The 22820-nt window shown below is 45.0% G+C and overlaps 1 protein-coding gene across 2 annotated transcripts in view; it reads left to right on the top strand.

Moving 5' to 3' along the window:
* LOC306665272 (A-kinase anchor protein 12-like) overlaps nucleotides 1-18103 on the top strand; it is a 47281-nt gene extending 29178 nt beyond the window's left edge. For both annotated transcript variants that reach the window (XR_013764957.1, XM_079146645.1), the window contains one exon: nucleotides 14992-18103. Coding sequence is in view for 1 of the 2 variants with exons in the window: in XM_079146645.1 (XP_079002771.1) it covers nucleotides 14992-15156 (165 nt within the window). In the remaining variant the exon portion in view is untranslated. The remainder of the gene's footprint in view (nucleotides 1-14991) is intronic.
* The last annotated feature ends 4717 nt before the right edge of the window (nucleotides 18104-22820 follow it).

The raw sequence follows: 22820 nt of genomic DNA, 5'->3' as shown, positions 1-22820 counted from the left end.
GGACAACCATTTCCCTCAGAGAAGCAAGCTTGCTTTAGAAGAGCATTGAGCTGAAAGGGTTTTGTTCATATTTCAGACAGCAGGGAAGGTGGTACCTGCCTGCTCGTCTCTGTCCCCTTACTGCACAAATGTGTTCTCCTTTGCTTGCGTTGAGGTTCAAGGTCCACAGCAGCAGGGGCAGGCATTTCCCAGGAGCCCACGCTACTCCTGAGAGGTCACCGACCTGGCTTGCACAATTAAACAACAGAACGCAGGACAGCCAGCTCTCCCTTTAGACCTCAGATGTGAGCACTGGAGCTGGTCTCCCTAGCAGTTAAAATGCATCCATCTTGAAATCATTGTTTGCTCACAGACCTTGAGCCAAGTAATCAAGGAAGGAGCCATTTCCATTGAGATGGCTATGGTTATTTAAGCCTGTGTGGACTAAAACAAATCATTTTCTATTCCTTGTCTACCACCGGGAAGCAGAGCAGAGGACCTGCCCCCGCTTTACTGAATCCTGTGATTCTGAGGAGCTTAGTCTTCAGAGCTCGAGAGCTCAGGCCTTGCATAAAGTAAAGAAGTCAAGAAGAACAAAAAATCACCAGGTGTGTGGTGACTTGGTACTGAGGCAGGAGGGTCACAAATTTGAGGCCAGCATGAGCAACTTAGCAAGACCCCCATCCCAAAATAAAGTAAAAAGGGCCCGGGTGGAACTCAGTGGTAGAGCATCCCTGGGTCAATCCCAGCACCACTAAAGAAGACACAAAGTCACTGCTGTTCACTTGGCACAGCAGTGAACACAGCTGTTAGGGTGGTAGGGATGTGGGGGTCGAGACATTTTAAACCACAGGTGGTAAAATAAGTGAAGTGCTCATCTCAAGCTGATAGCATTATAAGGACTTCAAAGAAGTCCTGAAATGCTCGATTCATATTTTCTGGGGTCTGGGGTGCATCTGAATTGCTCCTCACTCCTCCCCACCCCTGTTCCTTTCCTATGCAGAAGTAAAAACAGCTTTTGGAGAACAGTGAATTTCTCCCTAACCAATGTCTTCTGCTTCCTAAATCCAGGTGAGAGTCCCTGGGTGTGTTTCTGTGGGGAGTGAGGCCTGACCTGTGTTCACTGTGCTACTGAGAAAGCTAAAAATTAGGGTATTAATGGCATCCCTGGGTGTTCTCTGCAATAGCTGGCAGCTCTAAAAGCTTCTTTGACAACGGTAACTTATGATTTATAAATAAGGCTAATGGATTCCTTTTTCTAATGGAAAATGCCCTTGTATAAGACCATTTAGGTTCAAGTCATAATTAAGTACCTACTGCAAGTATTTGCTTGTGTGGGTTTATCTGTCTCTCCTTTTATTTTTTTAAAATTCACAACAAAGGGGGTGGTGTAGCTCAGTGGTAGAGCACTTGCTTAGCGTGAGCAAGGCCCAGGGCTTGATCCCCAGTGCTGCAAATCGAAAAAATTTTTCTGTAAATTTGTGACAAATTCCTAATAACCGGACTCTTTCAAAAACATGCGTGTGTATATGTGTGTGTGTTCGAGTGTGTGTGTGCGTGCGTGTGTGTGTGTGTTCGAGTGTGCGTGTGTGCGTGCTTGTGTGTGTATGTGTTGTTTTGTTTTTTTGTACTGGGGATCGAATTCAAGCACTTTACCATTTAGCCATATCTCCAGCCTTTTCTTATTTTTCTTTTTGAAACAGGGTCTCACTAAGTTTTCTAGGGCCTTGCCGAGTTGCCCAGGCTGGCCTTGAATTTGTGATCCTCCCCCTCAGGCCCCTGAGTTGCCAGGTTTGCAGGCCTGTGCCACCTCACCCAGCTTTTAGAAACATCTGTGAGACACCAGTGGCAAGTTCACAGTGATCGTATCTCTCCAGCAAAACTGACACCGGCCAGCCCTTAAATCGGGATGGAGAGATACAAGTTGAGATTCCCCTCCCTCTGGTGACAGAAGTTTCTGACAGTAGCTTTCCAGGCCTCTGTGAATTGGTTGTACTTGGCTGGACTGTGATTGCATTTTAAATTATGCAGCACTTTCTAGAGCATTTGCTTATGTGTTAGTGAATATTCAGACTGGCCTGTGTATCTCAGATGCAAAGGTCTGAGGGGATAGATTTAGTACCAAATGACAAGGTCAGAAGTCAAAAGCCCATCTTGTTGGCAGTCAGTACCTTTCTGTGGGGCTTTTCCTCTCGTTTGATGTCGGTTTCTGTAGGAATGCACTTCCTTTTCCCTCACGTAGAGTCATGTCCTTTGGTGAAGGGTCCTGTATGTGGACTCTGTTTCCTTCAGTAATTTTTTAAAAACCAGGAAAGTGAGACAAAAGGAGCCAGAGCTGCCATTTTTACAAGTAGAGGCCTCTCTCTTGGGACGTCTGAACCATCAGCCTGGCCTGCAGGGGCCAGGAAGCACCTGGCTGCTGGATACCGAGGGGCCCGGGTAGCGGGTGGGGCTTCCCAGACGTCACTTTTGCTCACGAAGTTTTCACAACGGCCTTGACTTCCGCCTCACTCTGTGGAAAGGCCGAGAGGTGCCTGGTGCAGACGCTTGTCCTTAACCTGGTGTGGTTCTCTAGGTCTTGGGTAACTCGAGGGCCGGCCCGGCTGTGGCTGGCATGTGTCTTGGTGCTGTCTTACCACGCTGCCACCTGTTCAGAAGGCGAGAACAGAGGCATCTGAACAGGATGGTTTGGGGGCTTCCTGTTGAGACAGAAGAAATGTACTGACCAACATCAATCTGTCGTTAGAACAGTCAGGAGGGATGGAAGAATTATCTTTTCGCACATATCAGTCCCTGCTCTGCTGAGTTCAAGTGCCTGGATGAAGGCCAGGGGCGGGAGGGTCTGGGATGGGAAAGGCTGTCCTCGCTGTGCCCCGATCGGGAGGGCTGGACGGCGAGGGGGCATCCCGTGGTCTCCGTGGTGGTCCAGGCCCCAGGCTGGACTAAGTGAGAAGCGCCTGCTGTCACTGTTCCTTCCGGGGCATCCCTCACGCAGCTGGGCAGTGCCTTCTGCGCTTGCGCCTCTGCTCTGTCCAGTGCTCCTGGAGGAGACCCCAGGCCGAGCAGACTGGCCCTGGCGGGGAGACCTCAGAGTTCTGTTGGGCTTCATAGGTTTGTCCTTGTCTCCAGGGCTCCACCGCCTCCTTCTGCTGCTGCCCGTGGAGGGGTCCCGACCTCCACAAGTTGTTTCTTTTTTTTTAAAGCCTTTCTTTACTCCTCCCGCTCCAGTCCCCAGAGTTACCCCCTCCTGTGAACTTACTGCACAGAGACTTTCTGATTTACGTTCCTTTGGGTGCTGGTTTCCAGTTGCTGCAAACGGCTCAATCCCCTGTCTCATTCTCTGCCAGGCTTCTTTGGTTGGTCTCCTGCCTCTGAGACTGGTCCTGCCTGTTGGATCCCCTGGGAACCTTAAATCTAGGAATGTTCCTTTTCAGGAGATTCTGGTCGAAATGGGTTGGGATGTGGCCACAGCAACCCTGCAAAGCATTGGTCACCATTTTATAGGTAAAGAAACTGAGGCCCAGAGGATGAGAAGTTTGCTTCCAGATCTCACTCTAACAAGTGGCCATGGCAGGATTCCCTCCCCTCCAGCCTATTCACTGCAGGGCACTAAGCTGGACCTGGAGAAGCTTGCTTTAAGAGTGGCTCGGGAGGCTGGGGCACGAGGATTGCCAGTTCAAAGCCAGCCTCAGCAATTTAGTGAGGCCCTAAGCAACTCAGTGAGACCCTGTCTCTAAATAAAATGTAAAAAAGAACAGGGGGTGTGGCTCAGTGGTTAAACGCCCCTAGGTTCAATCCCCGGTACCAAAAAAAAAAAAAAAAAAAAAAGTCTGTGGAAGGCCACTTCCTGCCTCTGTGAATCTGTGCACCCCAGGCTGAGGAAGAGTCCATGTTTCCTCCGACCAAAGTGAGAACACCGGCCGAGCCCCGGCAGCGGTAGGACTGGCTTAGGCCACCTTTATTTTGGTATGCAGCAGTCCTTTGGATTATGCAGAGCACGCAGCCATGCATACCTGTCAGAACCTCCATCTCAATTTATCATTGTAATTTTGCTGTTAACCATCCACAAACCCTAAGTGGATTCACCAAGACAGCATCTTCAAATCCATTATCAGAGCGAAATGTTTAATGACTTTTTAAAATAATCCACGTGATGGTGTACAGGAAACTTTCTTTGGTTTTTTCACCAATAGGGAGGTCTTTCTTTGAGTCCCCTGGGGTGGCTTAACATAGCTCTCTTGGCCAGCTGCTCCCCCTCCCTCTTGCTGCTGCCTCCTCCTACCTACTACAGCCAGGGGACATTCCGGCAGCGGACCCCCTCCCCCCTGCGCTCAGCAGGCTTCAGAAAGAAGCAGGCAAGGCAGAGACATTTAATCAATTGGAAAGTGGTTTAGAATCCAGCCTGGGAAGCAGTAAGAGGCTCTTTAGCATCCCCAGCACGGTTCCTCATGGATCCGCAATTTGCTGCTTTTTTATTCTGCACCTTAAGTTTTTCGGTGACTGTGCATAGTCCTATCACCTGAGGAGGGCCTTGCAAATCCAGTGCATGCTATGGAAAACAAGACAGGCAGTTTTGTTTGTTCATTTTCCTTTTTTCAATCAGAATGGAACATAGACTTTGAAGTGAAGCAGCAAAGGGGTGATCAATAAATTGTTTCTAACTGAATTTAGAAAAAAAAAATCAGCAATCCTTTTTAACAGTGATTTGCATACTGACAGTGGGCCGCATTTCACTTTGACAGTGCTCTGTGATCCTCTTAACCAAATGATGTGTTGCCTGTGTTGGGACAAACTGCCAATCCCCTGTCCCTACATGGCAGTTGTCCACGTGGTAAGGAACCTACGGAAGGTGGTGATTCCTACCGCCTTGGGCTGCTTCAGGTGAACCCACATGTGGACATCCTTCTCAACACGGGAGAAAAGCTTTTTGTCGCAGACCTCGTTTCTGCCTCTTGGACAGCTCTGCCTTCTCTCCTGTAAACAGGCGATGGTTACAGTTTGGGCACTGTATATTTTCCCTATCTGACTCCCTCCATGGTGATGTTTCTGATACTGGCATCTGAGGACCATCCCTTTGATTAAAAGTAATGCTAGCATCTAAAATGTTTTTGAACTTTAAGATCTAAACTTCACTTGATGATAATGGTCTTCTCCTTTGTCGAAACTGTTTATCTTAAGGCTAAGAAACGATTTGGATTTTCTGTGGCAGGCAGTGGATTTCAAAACACATTTTGTAATGAAATTTCCTAAGCAAGGATGTGATGTAATTATTTTACTATCAAGTGGCAGACCCCTTAGAGAGAAGCCGCCACTTGACGGGAGAGTAATTACTTGAGTATGATATGGTGTGTAGGAGTTAAGTGGGAATTGGGATCTTGACTTCCATATCTGCTCTAAATAAAACCTAGTGCGAATTCCCTGGTGCAGGACTCAGAAGAAACCAGGTGTGAGAATCACCAGAACTGTCGGAAGTGTCTCAGAACACCAATTTGTGCTTCGAGGCGACTCCTTTTTGCTATCCTAGCTCTTCACAGCAATATTTTGCTTATTTTGGGTTTGGGATGCATGATGGCAGGTAATCAGCCCTGGGTGCTTTATAGTTCGTTAAAGCTCAGGAGGGCAGAGGACTGACTTTAGACTCTCCTGATGAGGTCATGGCACTAGAACATTGAGCTCTAGGGGTTTGTTCTCGGTTCTCTGTAACTTGACCTGATCTAGGACTCAAAGTCAGTACTTAGCCAAGAGAGCTCAGGGGGCTGCTTTCCTGCTCAGTGGGCGTTGCTGTGAAGCCTCAGGAGAGAGGAAGTAATGGGAGGGTGGGTTTGTCCCTCGCCCTGAGCACAAGGCAGGATTGGAGTTTGCTGGGTCACTTAGTCTTTTCCCCCAAGTGGACACCAGTTTCAACCATAGTTCACTCGAACAGCGAGATTTTGTTTAGAAGAATTTTATCATGGTGCAGTGGTTTAAAGGCTTGGCACCACTGGGAACTGGTGAAACCTTCAGGAGGTGGGGCCTAGGGGAAGGAAGGTAGGCCTTTGGGGGCATGTCCTTGAAAGGGGGGTACTGGGCCCCTGGCCCCTTCCTGTTTTTCTCTTTGCTTCCTGACAACCAGAAGGTGCACTGGCCTCCTCCACCACGTGCTTCCTCCATGATGTGTTGTGCTGTGCTGTGCAGGCCAAAAGTAGCATAGCCAAGCAACTATAGACTGAAGCCTCTGAAACTGTGAGCCAAAGTAAACCTTTCCTCTTTTTAATTTGATTATATCAGGTATTTTGTCAAAGCAATGGAAAGCTGACTGATAATATATTTATATTATAAATAGGGTTGTCTTTTCTTGTTTTAAGGCAAGGGAGGGGAAAAATAGTACAGTCTTTAACATTCATCTATTAGAGTTCTTTTTTGTTGGTTCTTTGTGGTTGTGAGTAGTAGTTTTTAACTAGGAAGGTTATGACACCACCTGCCCCAGGTGACACATTTCTGGAGGGACCAGGGATTCCCCCCAGGACCAACATTCTTGCACTGTGTCTACACAGAGGAGGATACTCATGGTATCAGATGAGGCTTAAGCGTCACAGGTTTTCCTCCAGTTGTGATTACTGAGCATCTCTCTGTCCTGAGTACAATGCCAACCTAAAGTTCTGGGTGTTCCAAATATTACAAAGGGCGCCACTTCCCGTATGGAATTCCAGCAGATCGTCTGCACAGTGAGTTGCCATTGCTGGTAGGTGGTGCCTTTTATTTCCCTCATTTCAAGCAGAGATCTTATAAATTCCCTTTGCCTGAAATCAACATGGTTCATCTCCCACCTAACCAGATTTAGAGCTCTTTGTTTTCTTTTGCATACTTTCCCAGAGAACCCAGGAGTTTTAATACTTTTAAAAACAACTATAACTTTTTTGAGTGGGGGAACATTTGACTGAGATGTTGTGTGTTAAAACATTCCGCATGTATCCATGGTGTCTTAGTTATGGATGAGGTTAATAGATGGGGCTCAGGAGGGGTTCTTTGGGCAAATCATTTAAAAATGCTACAGTGAATCCGCCTACAGAGGGTCAGGATGCACATTAAAGAGTCTTCCAATTCTAAGTAAAGCAGCTCCACTCTGTCTGGAACAGTTTCTACAGCTGATTTAAAGCATAGAGCATTTCTAAGATAATGCCTCATGCTGGTGTTGATCCACCTGCTATATTGATATTCTTTGAACCATTTTGAAAAATGGTCTTTGAGATCGAGTGACCTAATTTGTGGACAACCCTTTTAATAAAATGAGTTTGCCTTTAGTGGCCAAGTCCTTGGGTGTTTACATAACCTATATGAGATACATTATTTTCAAAGACACCTGACAGTTTGAATATTGGGCCAGGTGTGGTGGTGCACGCCAGTAATCCCTGTGATTTGGGAGGCTAAGGCAGGAGGATCACAAGTTTGAAGACCATTTTAGACCCTGTCTAAAAATTAAAAATAAAAAAAAAAAAAAGGCTGGCACCGTAGCTCAGCGGTACAGTACCTCTGGGTTCCATCTCCCGCACACCAAATGAAACGAAGCAAAACAGTCGGAATATTTGATTGTGAATATCCAATAGAGTTGAAATTCAAGTTTGCATGCTAAAAGCAAACTGGTGCCCCAATGTAAGGTTGAATTATTCCTTCTGAAGTTATGTGAGGTCATCTTCATGAATTTCACTGAAACTTACAAGAAAGGAAAATCAGGAATTTGTAGACAGTGGTCTAATACTCTCTGGTACATATACCAGATATAGTCACAAATTCCTCTTACAGACCCACAAGCTCTTGTGCTGGAAGATTAATCTGTTCATCCTAAAAATCGGAATTTTCACACTAGTATTAAATTAAGACCATCACAAAACTTCTCTAAGCCAATTCTGTATTGAAATTGGATGAACATTGTTAGTTGGAGAATCAGGTTTTGCTTCTGGTCCTTGGTTGGTGATGTCGAATAGCATTGTCAGGCTCAAGCCAAACCCCGCAGACGAACTGGTGGCCCTTGTCGGCTCAGACAGCAGGACGGAGTCTTTTTCCATCCAGTGGGGCCTGGCTGATGGTGACGAGGTGTCCACCTCTGGTCTGAGTCCTCCGGATTAGCTCAGTCACGTTTAATGTCACCTGCCACTAAGGGGACTTTTGTTGTTGTTGGTTTTGTTTTGCTAGATGTAAGAGTAGAAAGATATCATGAAATCAAAACCAGCAGCAGTTTTATTTAAAGCTCAGAATTTCTGGGATTTCCTCACACTGAGGAGGATCTACTGTCTCTTCCCTGAGGGAGACTGGGATTGGAAAGAGATCTCTCTAAAGGTCAGTTTCTCAGAGATAAGGACTTCTTATTTTTGGAGGTCACTAGAATCGCTCCCGCCCTGGGATGCATGTTCTTCTCAGTTCCATGTGGTTGGAGAGAGCTTTGGGCACAATAGTTTTGATAATACCTCTGAGACGCCATAAGCTTATTCATTTTTTCTGAGAAACCTTGCTGGTTAAAAGCCTCTTCGTAATTTTCTCATTTAGTTTGCCTTAAATCTTTTTAAATGCTTGGAAAATGAATATAAATTTCAGATCGTCTTTTCACTGCTTACTGTGTACCTTGACCTTGTTAGAAATGGCATCATTACCAAAGGCCAAAGAATTTTATTGTTGTGTGTGTGAGCCTGTCTGTGTGTTCAGTCCTGGGGTTGGGGTGCTCTACCACTGAACTACAGCCTCAGCCCTTTTAAAAAAGATTTTACTTAGAAGAAATAGCATCTCACCGAGTTGCTTAGGGCAACTCAGTTGCTGAGGCTGGCCTTGAACTTGCAGTCCTCCTGCCTCAGCCTCCCTGATTATAGGCGTGCCTATGGTCATTATTTTTGATGGCTCGACTGAGGACATTTATATGCAAATGACATTTGGAGGCCCTCAGAACAGAGACATTTCAGCTCCAACAGTTCAGGTTGTTGGCTTGGATGGGTTTTTAAAGATTTATGAATCCTGGAAAGCCAGGCCATTAGCATACTTATAAGCTAAGAATTTATGGATTGTAGGGTTCAATTTCACCTTTATAATAATGTAGAAGAAGAAAATCACGTGTCTGCCCTCAGCTTCCTTCCCAAAAGGGTAAAACCAAACGTCAGCTCCACAGAGGCAGCTGCTGGTAAAGATTTAATGTGCTGCTCTGGGTCCTCCCCCTCCCTAAGCGGGTCATTTTTATTTTATTTTAAACACTTAAGGGATTCAGCGATTCTCAGCAACTTGTGTTTTTCTTCTTTTAACTGGGGACATCTTCTCACCTAACTCATTCCCTTCCCACCTCACCCCTCTTGATACTGTCTGTGGTGTGGATGGCTCATGTTGGACTATTGCTCTCCACTGATAGATTCCTTTTTTAAAAAGGAATTTCTGTTCTGCATTTATGATTTTGTTTTACTTACTTATCAGATGCTGGGGGTTGAACCCAGGGCCTTACACAGACTAGGCAAAGGCTCTACCATTGAGCTATTCCCCCAGCCCTACTGATAGACTTTTAAAAAAAAATTGTTTTAGTTGTAGATGGACACGATACCTTTATTTTATTTATTTATTTTTATATAGTGCTGAGGATCAAACCCAGTACCTCACACATACCAGGCAAGCGCTCTTCCACTGAGCTATAATCCCAGCCCCCTGATAGACTCTTATAGGTGTTTTTCTTGTACAAATGACTGTGCATTGTACATCATTGCACCGGTATCTGCATAAGTATGTGAAACCGTTCCCTGTCGTGGCAGGCAGAGCCAGTGGGTATGCACATTTAAAATTTTTGTACATTTTCCTAATTACTCTTGAAGGGGGTTGTTGATTTTATATTCCAATTTTTATTTTCTTCTGTTTGACATTTTAAATGATTTGCTTTCAGAATCCTGTCTGTGGGAACCAGAGGAAAATACACACTCTCACATTGAAGAGTTCTCTTGCTGTGTGTGGTGGTGGCCTCACCTGTAATCCCAGCTGCTCGGGAGGATGAGGCAGGAGGATCACAGGTTTGAGGCCAACCTCAGCAACTTAAAAGAGACAGCCTCAAAATAAAAAGTAAAAAGGACTGGGGAGGGCTGGGGTTGTGACTCAGTGCTAGAGCACTTGCCTAGCATGTGTGAGGCCCTGGGTTCAATTCTCGGCACCACATATAAATAAATGAATAAAAGGTTCATCAACAACTAAAAAAAAAAAAAAAATATATATATATATATATATATATATATATATATATATATTTTTTTTTTTTAAAGGGACTGGGGATGTAGCTCAGTGGTAAAGCAACCCTGATTTCAATCCCCAGTATCAGAGGGAAGAAAAAAGTTTTCTTTGTAAGTTTTATCATGGGATTTAAAGTTCTCTACAGACAATCTTTTTAATTCTGGTTATTTGTGTGAGTGTGCTTGTCATATTGATTGACCTCTGGTCCTTTCTGGTTATGGCCACATAACTGTGTCTTCTTGGCTGTTAGTGCTGAGGTGGGGTGGATTGCACTGGTTTGGAGCTTTGTGTACCCTGTGAACACCAGGAACCTCTTCTACCTATAGGGCCATCCAGTGAGAATGTCACCCACAGAGCATGGCTTCTGTGGTGAAAATGGTTACTCCACACCAGACTCTCCTCTTCTGCCCCCAGCATCTTGACAGCTGACAGAGCTTATGTGTTCCCTTCCTTGTTTAGCAAATCCATGAAAGAGCTCGGTAGTCCCATTTGCTTGCTCTTTAGAAGGGGTTCAAAGCCAGCTGTATGCAGCCCTCTGTGAGGGAAGGGGAACAGAGAAGTCTCATCATTTTCCTGCAATGGCTTGGCTACCATTTTGGATATATTCTTATATTCTTAATTGTTTTACAGAAACAAGAGGAAAATGCTGTTGCTTGAAGCATACGAGGTTTTTTTTTTTTTTTTAAACGCTTGCTTAGTTGTAATGTGGTAATACTTTGCAGGAATAAACTCTGGCTGACCCACTCGAAGGATATAAGCTTGAAAACATTTAGGATTTTGATTTGTTCAAAGGAGGTGTTTACGCTTTTTATTTTGAAACACAAATCCAGTGGGAAGATTGGGTTTCTTGGTGCTCACCACGTTGAAGTGTAAGGAGGGTGTCTTTCAAGTCCAATTCTTGTCTCCAAAGAAATAGAGGCATTTGTAAAACAGAGTCCAAGATGGGAGGAGAAAACTGTGCGAGGCAGCTTCAGTGTGAAAAACTGAAATTTGAGTTTCCTCCTTATTTCTTGCTTGGAAACTGAAAATTACAGTGTTCCTTTCCTGCCTGAACTAGATGACCCCAAATCTCATCTGGCTTCATTACCTTCCACCCCTGGCGCCCCCTAAGTTTTTGTGTGTCTGTTTTTGTGGTACTGGGGACCAAACTGAGGGCTTTAAGTGTGCTAGGCAGGCCTCTACCCCTGACCCATGTACCTGGCCCCCTCTAAATTGTGTCCTTAGACCTTTCAGGGTCTGTTTAGGCAGAACTCTATGTAAATCCACCTGAGTTATAGGGAAAAGAGATTCTGGTTTCAGATGAGCAAGAGGTGTGTTTATTGATTGATAAAGATGTCCCCAATGTGCAAGACCATAAAGTTACAAAACAGTGTGTTCTACTTGAGGTGATTTTAACCCATTAATAACTTGTAGAAGTGCCCGAATTTTTAATGCTAGTATGACATATTTAGATGGTTTAGAATGGGAGAGAAAGAAAATAAAATCACTTTATTTGAGATGGGAAAAGTGAATTATGATCTGCAAGAACTCCTGAGATTTTCAAAAGCATTTCTAAATGAAAGGACAGAAGTGTCCCAGTGTCTGCATGTGAGGTGACTGGGAATGAAGTCGTGGGCTCTGAGTGATCATCCAGACTTCGACCATGAAGTCACAGTGTGGGTACGCCTGCTGGGCCCAAGCTATGCGTATACTAAATGGACTCAAAACTCTGATTCAGTAACGTCACTGTCATAAATTGCTACCAAAGTTAATAATGCATCAAATGCCTTTCTAAAGTAGAGTTACCCTGACTCATTGCAATGGCTACTCCATAATTAACTTATTGTCCTATTTAGGATATAAGAAGGTCTAGCAGCAGACTTCAGGTCATTTTTTTTTTTTTTTCTTTTCTTTTTACAGTACTGGGGATTGAACGCAGGGACACTTATAACTAAGCTACATTCCCCACTTTATTTTTTGAGACAGAGCCTCACTAAATTGTGGAGTCTGGCCTTGAACCTGTGATCTTCCTGCCTCAGCACCTGAGTTGCTAGGATTACCGTTGTGTGTCACCTCCTGGGCTTCACCTGGTCCGTTTGTTGTTGTTGTTTAAGTACTGGGAATTGAATCCAGAGTTGCTTAACTGCTGAGCCACGTCCCCAGCCTTTTTTTATTTTTGCTAAATTGATTAGGGCCTCGACAAGTTGCTGAGGCTGGCCTTGAACTTTGGATCCTCCTGCCTCAGCCTTCCAGGTCTCCGGGATTACAGGCATGTGCCACCGCGCCCAGTTTGACCTGTTTTAAAGACTTTCCCCCCCTACTATCTAATGTACTGTGTATTTGTACCATTTCTGAAAGATTTGTAAAAGGAAGTTTGTGCCTGTGCCCTACAGATATTTCGTGTTTAAAGATCCTCAGTTTGTCTCCAACTAAAGATGTCTTTAGTTCACAAAGAATTAGGAGGACTACAGAAGCTCTGTAGAGCTCTAAACTTAATAGAACTGCAGATTCTGGTTCCTAAACAAGAGGCACAACTGATGGAAGTCAAGGTGCCCAAGTTGAGTAGTAGGATATCTTTCTCATGGTCCCTGTTCAGTTTCATGTCACGTTGAATACATCAACATTTTTAGATGTGAGCAACTTTCTGAGACCCTGTCTCAAAACAGAAATAAAAAATAAAAGTAAAATTAAAAAATGGACTGGAGATATAGCTCAGTGGTAAAGGGCCTCTGGGTCCAATCCTCTGTACCAAGGGTGTGGGAGATTTTTGAGATACCACGTAGCCCACGAAAATATGTGGTTCCTGCTTCCCCTCCCCAGCTCTTCACATTATTAATCAAATTCAAATCTTGCCTGTGCACATCACTAATGGTATTTAAAGTACTTTGACATTTTTGCTGATGGGCCTGTGGAGACACCTCCCCCTCTCTTTTTGTCTTTAGGTTTCATTTAAAATTCCCATCTTTCATATTTTGGTAAGGGAAGACTTTAAGAGGAAATGTAATCCGAGTATTCTGTTTAATAAATGGACTCAGCATGGGCATTTTGAAGCCAACTGTTCCATCTGTAATATCACTATTAAAGTACAGTGGTGTTATTTCAGGAGGAAATGCATTCAGTTGAAGGACAGCTTTGCTGGGAGGCAGGGAATGGTCAGGTGAAATCAATTTAGCACAAATTAAGGATTTCGGGTTGACTGTCTTGAGCCTACTGCACCTCCAGACTGACCCGTGCCCTGGTTTGGGGCTTATCTGTTGCCTTGTAAGCAGGACATAATGATGTTAAACGGAGTGCCAGACATTGAGATTGCTTTCTTTTCTTCTCCTCCTTCTCCTTTGTTGCCCCTTTTCTAATGAGAATTGAACACAGGACCTTTCGCTTTATCACCTCCGGCCTCCTTTGGGTTTTCTTGGTAGCAGGCGGGTCTGGTGCTAGGGAACACTCGTTGTCATGGTAATACCATTGTGTGTAGTAACAGGTCCTTCAAAACATGGTACCTGTGTTTTATGTGGGGGTCTTGGGCAGTTGGAAGCAGCTGGTGGGCTGGCCTTCACACTGTGGTGGCTGATCTGGGGCGTGTGGGGGCCAGGGCAGACCTACTTCTCTGTTTTTCCTTGAGTCTCAGTGTCCTAATTTGTAAAATGGAAATAATGGCACCTGTCTGCATTGGTTTTAAGATAAATGGAAACATGTACCAATTACAAAGTATGATTAAAGCCTTTAGGTTCCCAAAGGTTAAGTTATTGTGCTATTTTTATTTGGCTTGACTTTTCATCTCGGGCTGTGTGGGGTGGTGCATACCTGTAATCCTGGTGACTTGGCACTTTAGAGAGGCCCTAAGCAACCTAGTGAAACCCTGTCTTCAAAGGGCTTGGGATGTAGCTCAGTGGTAACATGGCTTTGGATTCAATCCTCAATACAAACAAGCAAATATCAAAAACTTGTTACCTCTATTCTCAGGATTAAAAAAAATAAGGATGTGTATACAGTCTTACTGTTTTTGCAACTGAAAGCATTAGTTGCGTGGACCATCCTTTGGTGATGCCCCTGCCTGACAAGGGCCCCCTAGTTATTGTCATGGGCTCTATGGATGTCTCCTTTATGACAGTTTACAGAACTGCAATTTAGCCATTAGTTGTTTAAACAGCTGCTTTCTAACCTGAGGACACCTCGTCATTTATATATTCCAGCTAAATATGCATAGCTTGTGTCTAATTAGAAGGAGACATTAAAGTAAAAAGTGTTTTTAGGACTGGAATGTAGATCAGTGGTAGAGCTCCTTTTTTTTTTTTTTTTTTTTTTTGGGGGGGGGGTGCTGGGGATCGAACCCAAGGCAAGCACTCTACGGACTGAGCTGTCTCCCCAGCCCCTGTGGTAGAGCTCTTGACCAGCCTGTGCGAGGCCCAGGCCCTGGGTCTGATCCCCAGCACTGCAGGGGTGGTAGGGGGAAGCCTGATTCCATAGCAGTACGTAGGCTCAGAGTGGGGACCTCACCTGACTTGCGCATCGTTACTTCTGAAATAGGCCCGGAAGGAATGGTGGACATGCATGTCCTGCGTGGTGTTCAGGTGAACGAATGAGGACACCGGTGAGTGGCTTGTGCACAGACTGACCCAGATTCAAGGTCCAGTCTGCTTCATGATGGCCGCTAGTTGCTTCTGAAGGCAGCTGGATCTTCCAGGTGAATGTAAGACGTTACTCGTCATTGCCAGTGAACCTCCGTTTCTCCATTTCTCGTCTTCTGGAAATCACTGCCTTGCTTCTAACATGGGCGTAAGAACTGAAGTTTACATGGCTTTGTCTTCCTCACAGCTGCTGCAGAAGAATGGCCAGCTGTCCACCCTGAATGGCTTAGCTGAGCAAGAAGAGCTCAGCCTCCAGGATGAAGCCCTGAATGGCCAGGAAGAAGAAGCCATTGTCACTGATGGTAAGCCACCCTTGCAGGTGCTGGCAGGACACCAGGCGCCAAAGGGCTAACAGCACTTGCAGTGATCTTAGGGAATTCACTTCCTTCATATTTTCAGCAGAAAATACACTCTCATAATACACGAGGGTGAATGATGTTAGCAACAAAAGCAGGCAGGAGGGTTCAGAAGGAAGTATTCGTCTGACTTTTGGGGTAGTCCCGACGCTTAGGTCTCGAAGTTATATTTCCTTTCTCTTTTAAGCATGCCTATCTGGAACTTAATGTCTTTGAAAACAATCAGAGTATGGTACTCAGGAATGAGCCTTAGTTGATAGACTAAAAGGTTGAGTTAAAATTGTCGTTGCCTGTCTAATATTGAACGTGGACTCTTGTTGGAAACACTGAAGTCCTGGTGCTTTAGAAGAGCCAGGGACTCGAGGGGTAGCTCAGTGGTAGAGTGCATGCTCAGCACGCACCAGGCCCTGGGTTCAACCCCTAGCACCCCCCCAATTAAATGAAAATTTAAAAAATCTCTCTCTGTAGAGAGGAGCCTACAAAACTTGCCCACTGTTTTCTGGTGGAGGCATTGCAAGACATGTGTGTCTACACTCTGGTGGCTTGCATGCCTTACAGCTCTTGAGCCCGGAGGTCCTGGGGTGGTGACTGGAGACTGAGTCTTTGGCCAAAGTATCACTCGTTTGATCTTAGCTCTTGTGACGGGCAGCCTTACCATGGGGTCAGAATTGAGCACCTTGACCCGTTGGTCTCTTGGGAGAAATGAAAGCTACATGTTGAAGAACCTTCCTCTACTCTGAGTTCTCGGCTTGTGGTTCCATTTGTTCACTAAGTGACAGGATTATTCATGACCATTTTTGAAGATGTATAAATGATGCTTTGGTTACAGTATGCTGACCCTTATGGTCATAGGGAATAGGAAGCGAGGCAGAGGGCACAGTCCTGTGAACTGAGACTGGACAGGGCCTCTGTCAGATGGGATTCTTTGAACACGTGGAACCGTTTCTCTTCTCGTTCTCGCCCCCGCGGCGCAGCTTCAAGCCGGGAGCTGCTTTTGAAGTTGGTGGGAAGACGGGTCTTTATATAGCACCACAGGCACCATATAAAGTTAGAAATATACACAGTCTCACAGACGGAGTGTTTGCCTGACCTAGTGTGAGAGTTTCAAATAATATCCACCAAAATAATTGGAATGGACCCAACTCAAATTCCCAAGCCCAGCGCTTTGTCCTTCCCACGTTCACTTTTGAATCCAATCAAGCAGCAGCAGTTTTTGATTTGACCACAGCCAAGTCACTGTGCTGCTTGCTTTATGGGGTGGGGGGGTTGAAAACAGCTAAGAAGTGGGTCTTCCACTTGGGGTGGCAAGAAGGTGATCTGGGGAAGGTTAAAAGCCTGGCTTTTTAACCAAGGCCACATGGTGATTACCTGATGAATTTTGCAAGAGCCGAGGGCTGTTCAGAGTTCAGGTACAGCGATGCTTTAAGGTCAAGGGTGGGTGAAGTGTGGGGATGAGGGAAGGTTGGATTTCGGTGTGTCAAGGCAAGGGCTGGTCTGTAGCTCAGTGGTAGAGCGCTTGCCTAGCATGCACGAGTCTGGCTTTGATCCCTAGCACCATGCCAAAAAAAAAAAAAGCGCAAGATAAGAATGCCAGCAGAAGTGAGGGAAATAATAATGGCTAATGCCTCATGAGTGTTTTGCATGGTGCAGAGGCTCGAACCCGGGGCTCCTTGGTGCATGCTAGGCAAGCCCTGTACCCCTGAGCCACCCCACCTACAGTGGTCATTTGCTGTTATCATAGGGCCCAGAGCCTTTTGGGCCTCATTGACTTGAATAGGGCATCCTTATGAAGTGGACAAGATCATTTCCAGGACTCCAGCCCAAATCAGCTGATTGCCAAATATAAGCTCTTCTGCACGGTGCAGGACAGGTCCGAGGCTGGCGTGCACCAACAGTGTGCTCCCGGCAGTTTTACTGGAGGGTGGAGAATGAAAGCCCGGACCGGAGACCTGGGACTGGAGAAGAGGGTGTTGAAAGCAGAGTGTAGTTCCGAAAATATTTAGTGGACAATGCGAGACCCCTGGGATATGCCACCAAGGGAGAGCAGTGGTCCGTGAGGTTTTTTCTGGCTTAGCTGATATCTAGGGTGGACAGAGGAGGGAGGGGCAGGGACATGTTCCATAGAATCCCAGATAGCATGGAGATTTTTAATTTGTGACTTGTTTCCTGGAGGTTTGCTGCTGGCCCTCGTCCTTTAGTCCAGATGTGATTTCTCGAACATTTCAGCCACATGGGTAAACACTGACTTTTACAGAAAGCAATTCTGTCTCCACCCTATGACTGTATTCCATTGTCTCCCCAAGCCGACCCAGGCTCCTGACCACCGCTGGCCTTGGGGAGCTGAGCAAATGCCAAATGCCGCATGCAGAAAGAGTGGTCCTTCAGATGCTTTGACAGATCCTGGAAAAGCATGGCCTTCTAGGAAGGGCTGTTCCCTCAGGTGGCCAGGACCACAGCGGCTCCCGTCCAGGGCACATCCCAGGGCCCTTTTGGAGTTGGCTTTCCCTGTAGTGGGCAGAACTGTGATTCCCTTGGCAACTTGGATGTTTGTGTTTTCCTCTATTTTGTCTTCCTGCCAGATGATAATTAATAGCCTGGCAATGTAAATACAGACAGAATTTTCATGTTAAATGATTAAACAATGTTTTTTCATTCTTTTCTTCTGTCATCAGTGTTTACCTATGGTTAGTTTTTTTTTTTTTTTCCCCACTTAGGGACTGAACCTAGGGGTTCTTAACCACTGACCACATCCCCAGCCTCTTTTTATTTTTCATTTTGAGTCATGGTCTCACTAAGTTGCTTAGGGCCTTGGTAAGTTGCTAAGACTGGATTTGAACTCCCCATCCTCCTGCCTCAACCTCTCTTGTGACTGTGATTACAGGTGTACGCCAATGCCACAGAAAAATACCTGGCTCCTCCTCCTCCTCCTCCTCCTCTCTCTCCTCCTCCTCCTCCTTCTCCTCTCCCTCCTCCTTCCCCTCCTTCCCCTCCTTCCCCTTCTCCTCCTCCTCCTCCTTCTGCTCCTCCTCCTCCTCTTCCCCCTCCTCCTTCTTCTTTGGCGGTGCTGGGGATCAAACTATTTATTTCATGGCAAGTTTGATGCTGCTGAAAATATTAAAGAAAAGAGCTGCACACTTGCTATCCCTCACTCATGCAAGGCAAGCGCTCTGCCACAAAACTACTTCCCCAGCCCCGCTATGGTTAGATTTTGATGGTTGTTTCTGGAAATCAGAATCGTACCTGCAAGATTGCTATAATGTAAACGAAGATATAGTTTGGTATGTAAGCAATTATAGGACTTGGGGGACATTGATTCCTACCACTGTCTACTAAAATAAGAATAAGCCTGATCCTCCTGGTTCCCAGGAGGATTGGACAGCAGTGGCATTGGGCATTTGATCTGCAAGATCTACTGATGGGAGCGAACTGCAAACGGGAGAGCCTGCTAGGGGGATTTTACACTAAGTCGACAGACAGTGTTTATGGGGCTGGGCATGGAGGGTGCCTGCCTAGCATGCTCCCTGCCAAGGATTCTAACCCCACCACGGGGGGGGGGGGGGAGTCAGAAGTAAAAATAATTTTATCCACCTTGACTCATTGGCTCTTTTTGAAACTAGAAATACTGGTAATTCAGAGCCAGTTCTCTTCCAATAATGAAAACAGAATCTGATTTCTTTGTAAACTTTCTTTAAATGGTAGGAAAAATCTTGTGTCTACTAAATATTTTCTAAGCTGACTAGTAGGGTCAGATATATATCTATAGTTTGGGTGGGGGCTTGATGATTATATAATTTGCAGGCATCTTAAGAGCACACACCATCAGGGATGAACATAAACACTTAATTACAATGAATAGGGGTGGAGAAACCATAGCAGATTGCTGTAGTCTTGGAAAGTCAGCCCCTTTCACCTGTGCTTTCTTAGGTGATTAATGAATTTATCAGTTGATCAAAATGGCTTATATGCAAATGATAGTTTGGCTTTCATCCCCAAATGGAAAGTTCTATGGTGCCAAAGCAAGGCACTTCTAGCATCCACAGGGGCCGAACAAGTGCCACTAGTTTCATGGCAAATCTGCTTTTGCTGAAAATAACGCAATGAACTGGGCACGGTGGTGCACACCTGTTATCCCAGCCACTTGGGAGGCTGAGACAGGAGGATCACGTTTGAGGTCAACCTGGGAAATTTAGTAAAATCCTATCTCAAAATAAAAAAGGACTGGGTTTGTAGCTCAGAGAGAAAATTTCCCTGGGTTCTCTCTTGTGCTCTGAAACAAGTATGAATTTTGATCTGGGGTGCAGCTCAGTGGTAGAGGGCTTGACTAGCATACACACACACACACACACACACACACACACACACAGCAGTAAACAAAGAATGACTTTTGAAACATCTGGGACTAGAGCCAATTTTCGATTTAAAACTTTTGTAAATTAGAACAACTTGAAGATTTAAAAAGAAATTTAATCACAGTATCTGTTCATGGATTTTTTCCCCAGATGAAGAAAATCAATCTTTCTAACTTAAAAAACAAACAAACAACTTAACATCTTATTTCTTTTGATAATAACATACTGGGTTGCTGAACAAAGGCCTCTGGAACTCACTTTCACATACAAGTAATCAGGAGATTTTTTCAGGTCTTGGTGCATTTGATTTTGTACTGCGGATGGAACCCAGGGACACTTCGCCACTGAGCCATATCCCCAACCCTTTTTGTTTTTTAACATTTTATTTAGAGACAGGGTCTCACTGAGTTGCTTAGGACCTTGCTAAGTTGCTGAGGCTGACTTTGAACTCACCATCCTCCTGTCTCAGCCTCCAGAGCAGTTGGGATTACACAGGCATGTGCCACTGCACTGGCTGGGTCTTGATACATTTGAATGTATCACTTGCAAGGAGTTCGGCCCTCTGCTTCTCTGCAGTGCACGACAGACAGCAGACATGGCAAAGCATGTGAAACCCATGTTTCCTTCACCCTGCAGATCTCATGTTTGTGTGGCGAAGGAGCAAGGGTGTTCCTCTCCCTGGTTTAAGTCATTTTGCTCACATGGCAGACCCAGAGTTGAGGACATGTACTGCACCGTGCAGTGACCATGGGGTTGCAGCAGCCAGCAGTTTTTTGTTTTTGTTTTTGTTTTTTCTTTTTGTTTGTTTTTTGTTTTGGACACTGGGGATTGAACCCAGGGGCACTTTGTCACTGAGCTATGTCTCCAGTTCTTTGTACTTTTAGTTTCAAGACAGGGTCTCACTAAATTGTCCAGGCTGTCTGGAACCTGCCATCCTCCTGCCCCTGCCTCCGGAGTCGCCGGGATTACAGGTGTGCACCCCTGCACCTGGTCAGTGGGTGCTCTGCCCTGGTATCTATCTCCCACTCTGCAGGGGCTGCTTTCAAAGTATCAGCCAGCCGAGCAGGTGAACCAGGTTTTGTTATGCTAATCAAAACATAACCATTATACCTGCTGGTTCTGGAGAACGCCCTCCCTCCCCTGAGAAAAACAAATAAAACAAAAGTTAGCTTAAAACTTCTTTTAGAGAGCGTATTCCTCATATTTCACCGAAGTTCACTCTTCTGCACTTGAATATTACCCCCCAGATACTGTCACAAATGGAGAATTCCTTGCTCAGTCATCTAATAGTTTAATTCGCAACACTGTGGAGAATTTCATTTTCCTAATGGTGCTTAATGTCACTGTCTTTGCTTTTATTAAATTTGAACCCTCCGGCTCCTGGTGTAAAGTTCCTTTGGGGTATGGAAAGGCCAAAAGGTGAGGCCAAGTAATGGCAGCCCTCCCTGCGGATCCTGTTACCTTACAGAAAATCCATTTGGGAGTTCAAGTAATTCTTCCTTGCTTTGAACGTTTATTAATTTTATCTGGATGCGGCTACTCTAAAACCTGTGCTGGGTCTTAAAGATGATCCCCTCCCATACTCATTGGGCTGTGAAAGTCTGCTCTCTTTTGTATTTTGATTTACCCATAAGTGATATCTCGTTAGTCTTTCAAGAGGAAATTCCTGTCACCTCCATCTCTACCCTCTGTTCTGCCTTTCTTTTTCTGTGTAACAGTTTTTGACCTCCGGCCTTCTCTCTGTCTTTTACCACCTTTAAAACAGAATCACAGAGGCAAAGATTTCCTGGGACAGCGGGTGGGGAGGGGTGCTCTGTTCTTTTTGTCCTTTGGCCACACCCCAGTCTTGTTTTGTCTCTTGAATCCTCCAGGCCTAGAACAGTGTCCAGAACATAACATACACTCAATAAACATTTGAATTGTCGAAGACAGTTTTGAGTTAAAATTCACAATGCTATTATTTTCTCTGTAGTTCTAACTATGTGGGCAAGGAGGATCTGTTAGCCTTTTAACTTTATATCAGTTCATTTCCTGCTCAAATGCCGTGGCTTTATAGATTTTATCCACAGCTCCCTTCCTTTGTTGCACGGGCGGTAACCAAGCTGGATCCTTCTTTCTATGCAGCACCAGGCTGGGCCCTCACAGGTGCCTGCTGTTGGCATTCAGGTGTGGTCTGGAAACGGGAAATCTGACCCTGACCTGCCCATGATTAAATGAGGTTTCCTAGTAATGCTATCAAATGTGAGTGCTCAGTCGACAGAGGGGCTTCCCCGACACACACTTTGGCATTTCAAATGCAGTACTGTCGCATGACATTTTCTCAAGCTGTATCCTGTTTTGTGATGTTTTGAGAACTAGAGAGAACACAACAGGCCTTGACCTTAGGTGAAAGTGCTGTGGTGTACGAGTGTTGGCGACCGGTCTTGATTCATTCCCCTGTTCCCCAGCAATATTTCCAGCAGTGGATGCTCCGAAATTCCTTATGCCATTGAACAGTTTCTGCTACAGATATTCTACTGCTTTTCCCCTTAAAGATTGATTTTTTTTTACTAATCAGCAGCCAGAGATGTACAGAGAAGGCTGTTTCCCTCTGAACTATAATGAAGTCTTCTAACTTAGCAAAAACAGGGATGCAGGTGAGGAAGGAAAGACTTCAAGCTCCCTTCACCTTGTAAATCCCTTCATTTCAGGGAACTAAAATATAGGAAATCTGCTTGATTGATATTTCTCCAGGTGACCTTCACTTGAATACATCTCTCTGAGAGTCAGTTTCATCTGTGAAATGAGCATCTCTGTCCATTTCTGAAATTCTATGACTAACATCAACATTACTGATTATAGGACCTGAAAACCCCACTGTGAATTAGCTACTGAAGACCAGGTGATCTTGGGCGGGTGGGAATCCGCTTGGTAATTTCGTTATGCTTTTAATAAAAATACTTCTATGATTTTTGTTGTTAATCTGCTTTTAAAAGCCACTCTGTAGATTAGAAGTTTTCATTTATTGGAAATAAACGTTGAAGAGGGGAAATTTTATTCAAGAATAACTTGATACAAAAGTTATATAGGTATGAAAGCAAAAGATAGATGGTTTTATGTGACCACAAGGTATCACATCTCTCTCCTGGCATGTTAATTCTGCTGACTTCCTCAAAGGTCAGGACTATGGAAAAGGGGTTGTTGCGAAAGGTGTCCATAAATCCTACATCTTTGCTCCACAGGCTGTCAGTATCTCTATAGTTTTAGAGCTACTCAAGCCACCCTCCAGCAAGGTTGGATTTCTGTGGATCTCTATAGTTTAGAACTACTCA

The sequence above is a fragment of the Sciurus vulgaris genome, assembly GCF_902686455.1.
Source record: "Sciurus vulgaris genome assembly, chromosome: 7".
Taxonomy (NCBI): domain Eukaryota; kingdom Metazoa; phylum Chordata; class Mammalia; order Rodentia; family Sciuridae; genus Sciurus; species Sciurus vulgaris.
Note: the sequence above shows the minus strand (reverse complement) of the source record. Positions and strands in the feature narration are given on the sequence as shown.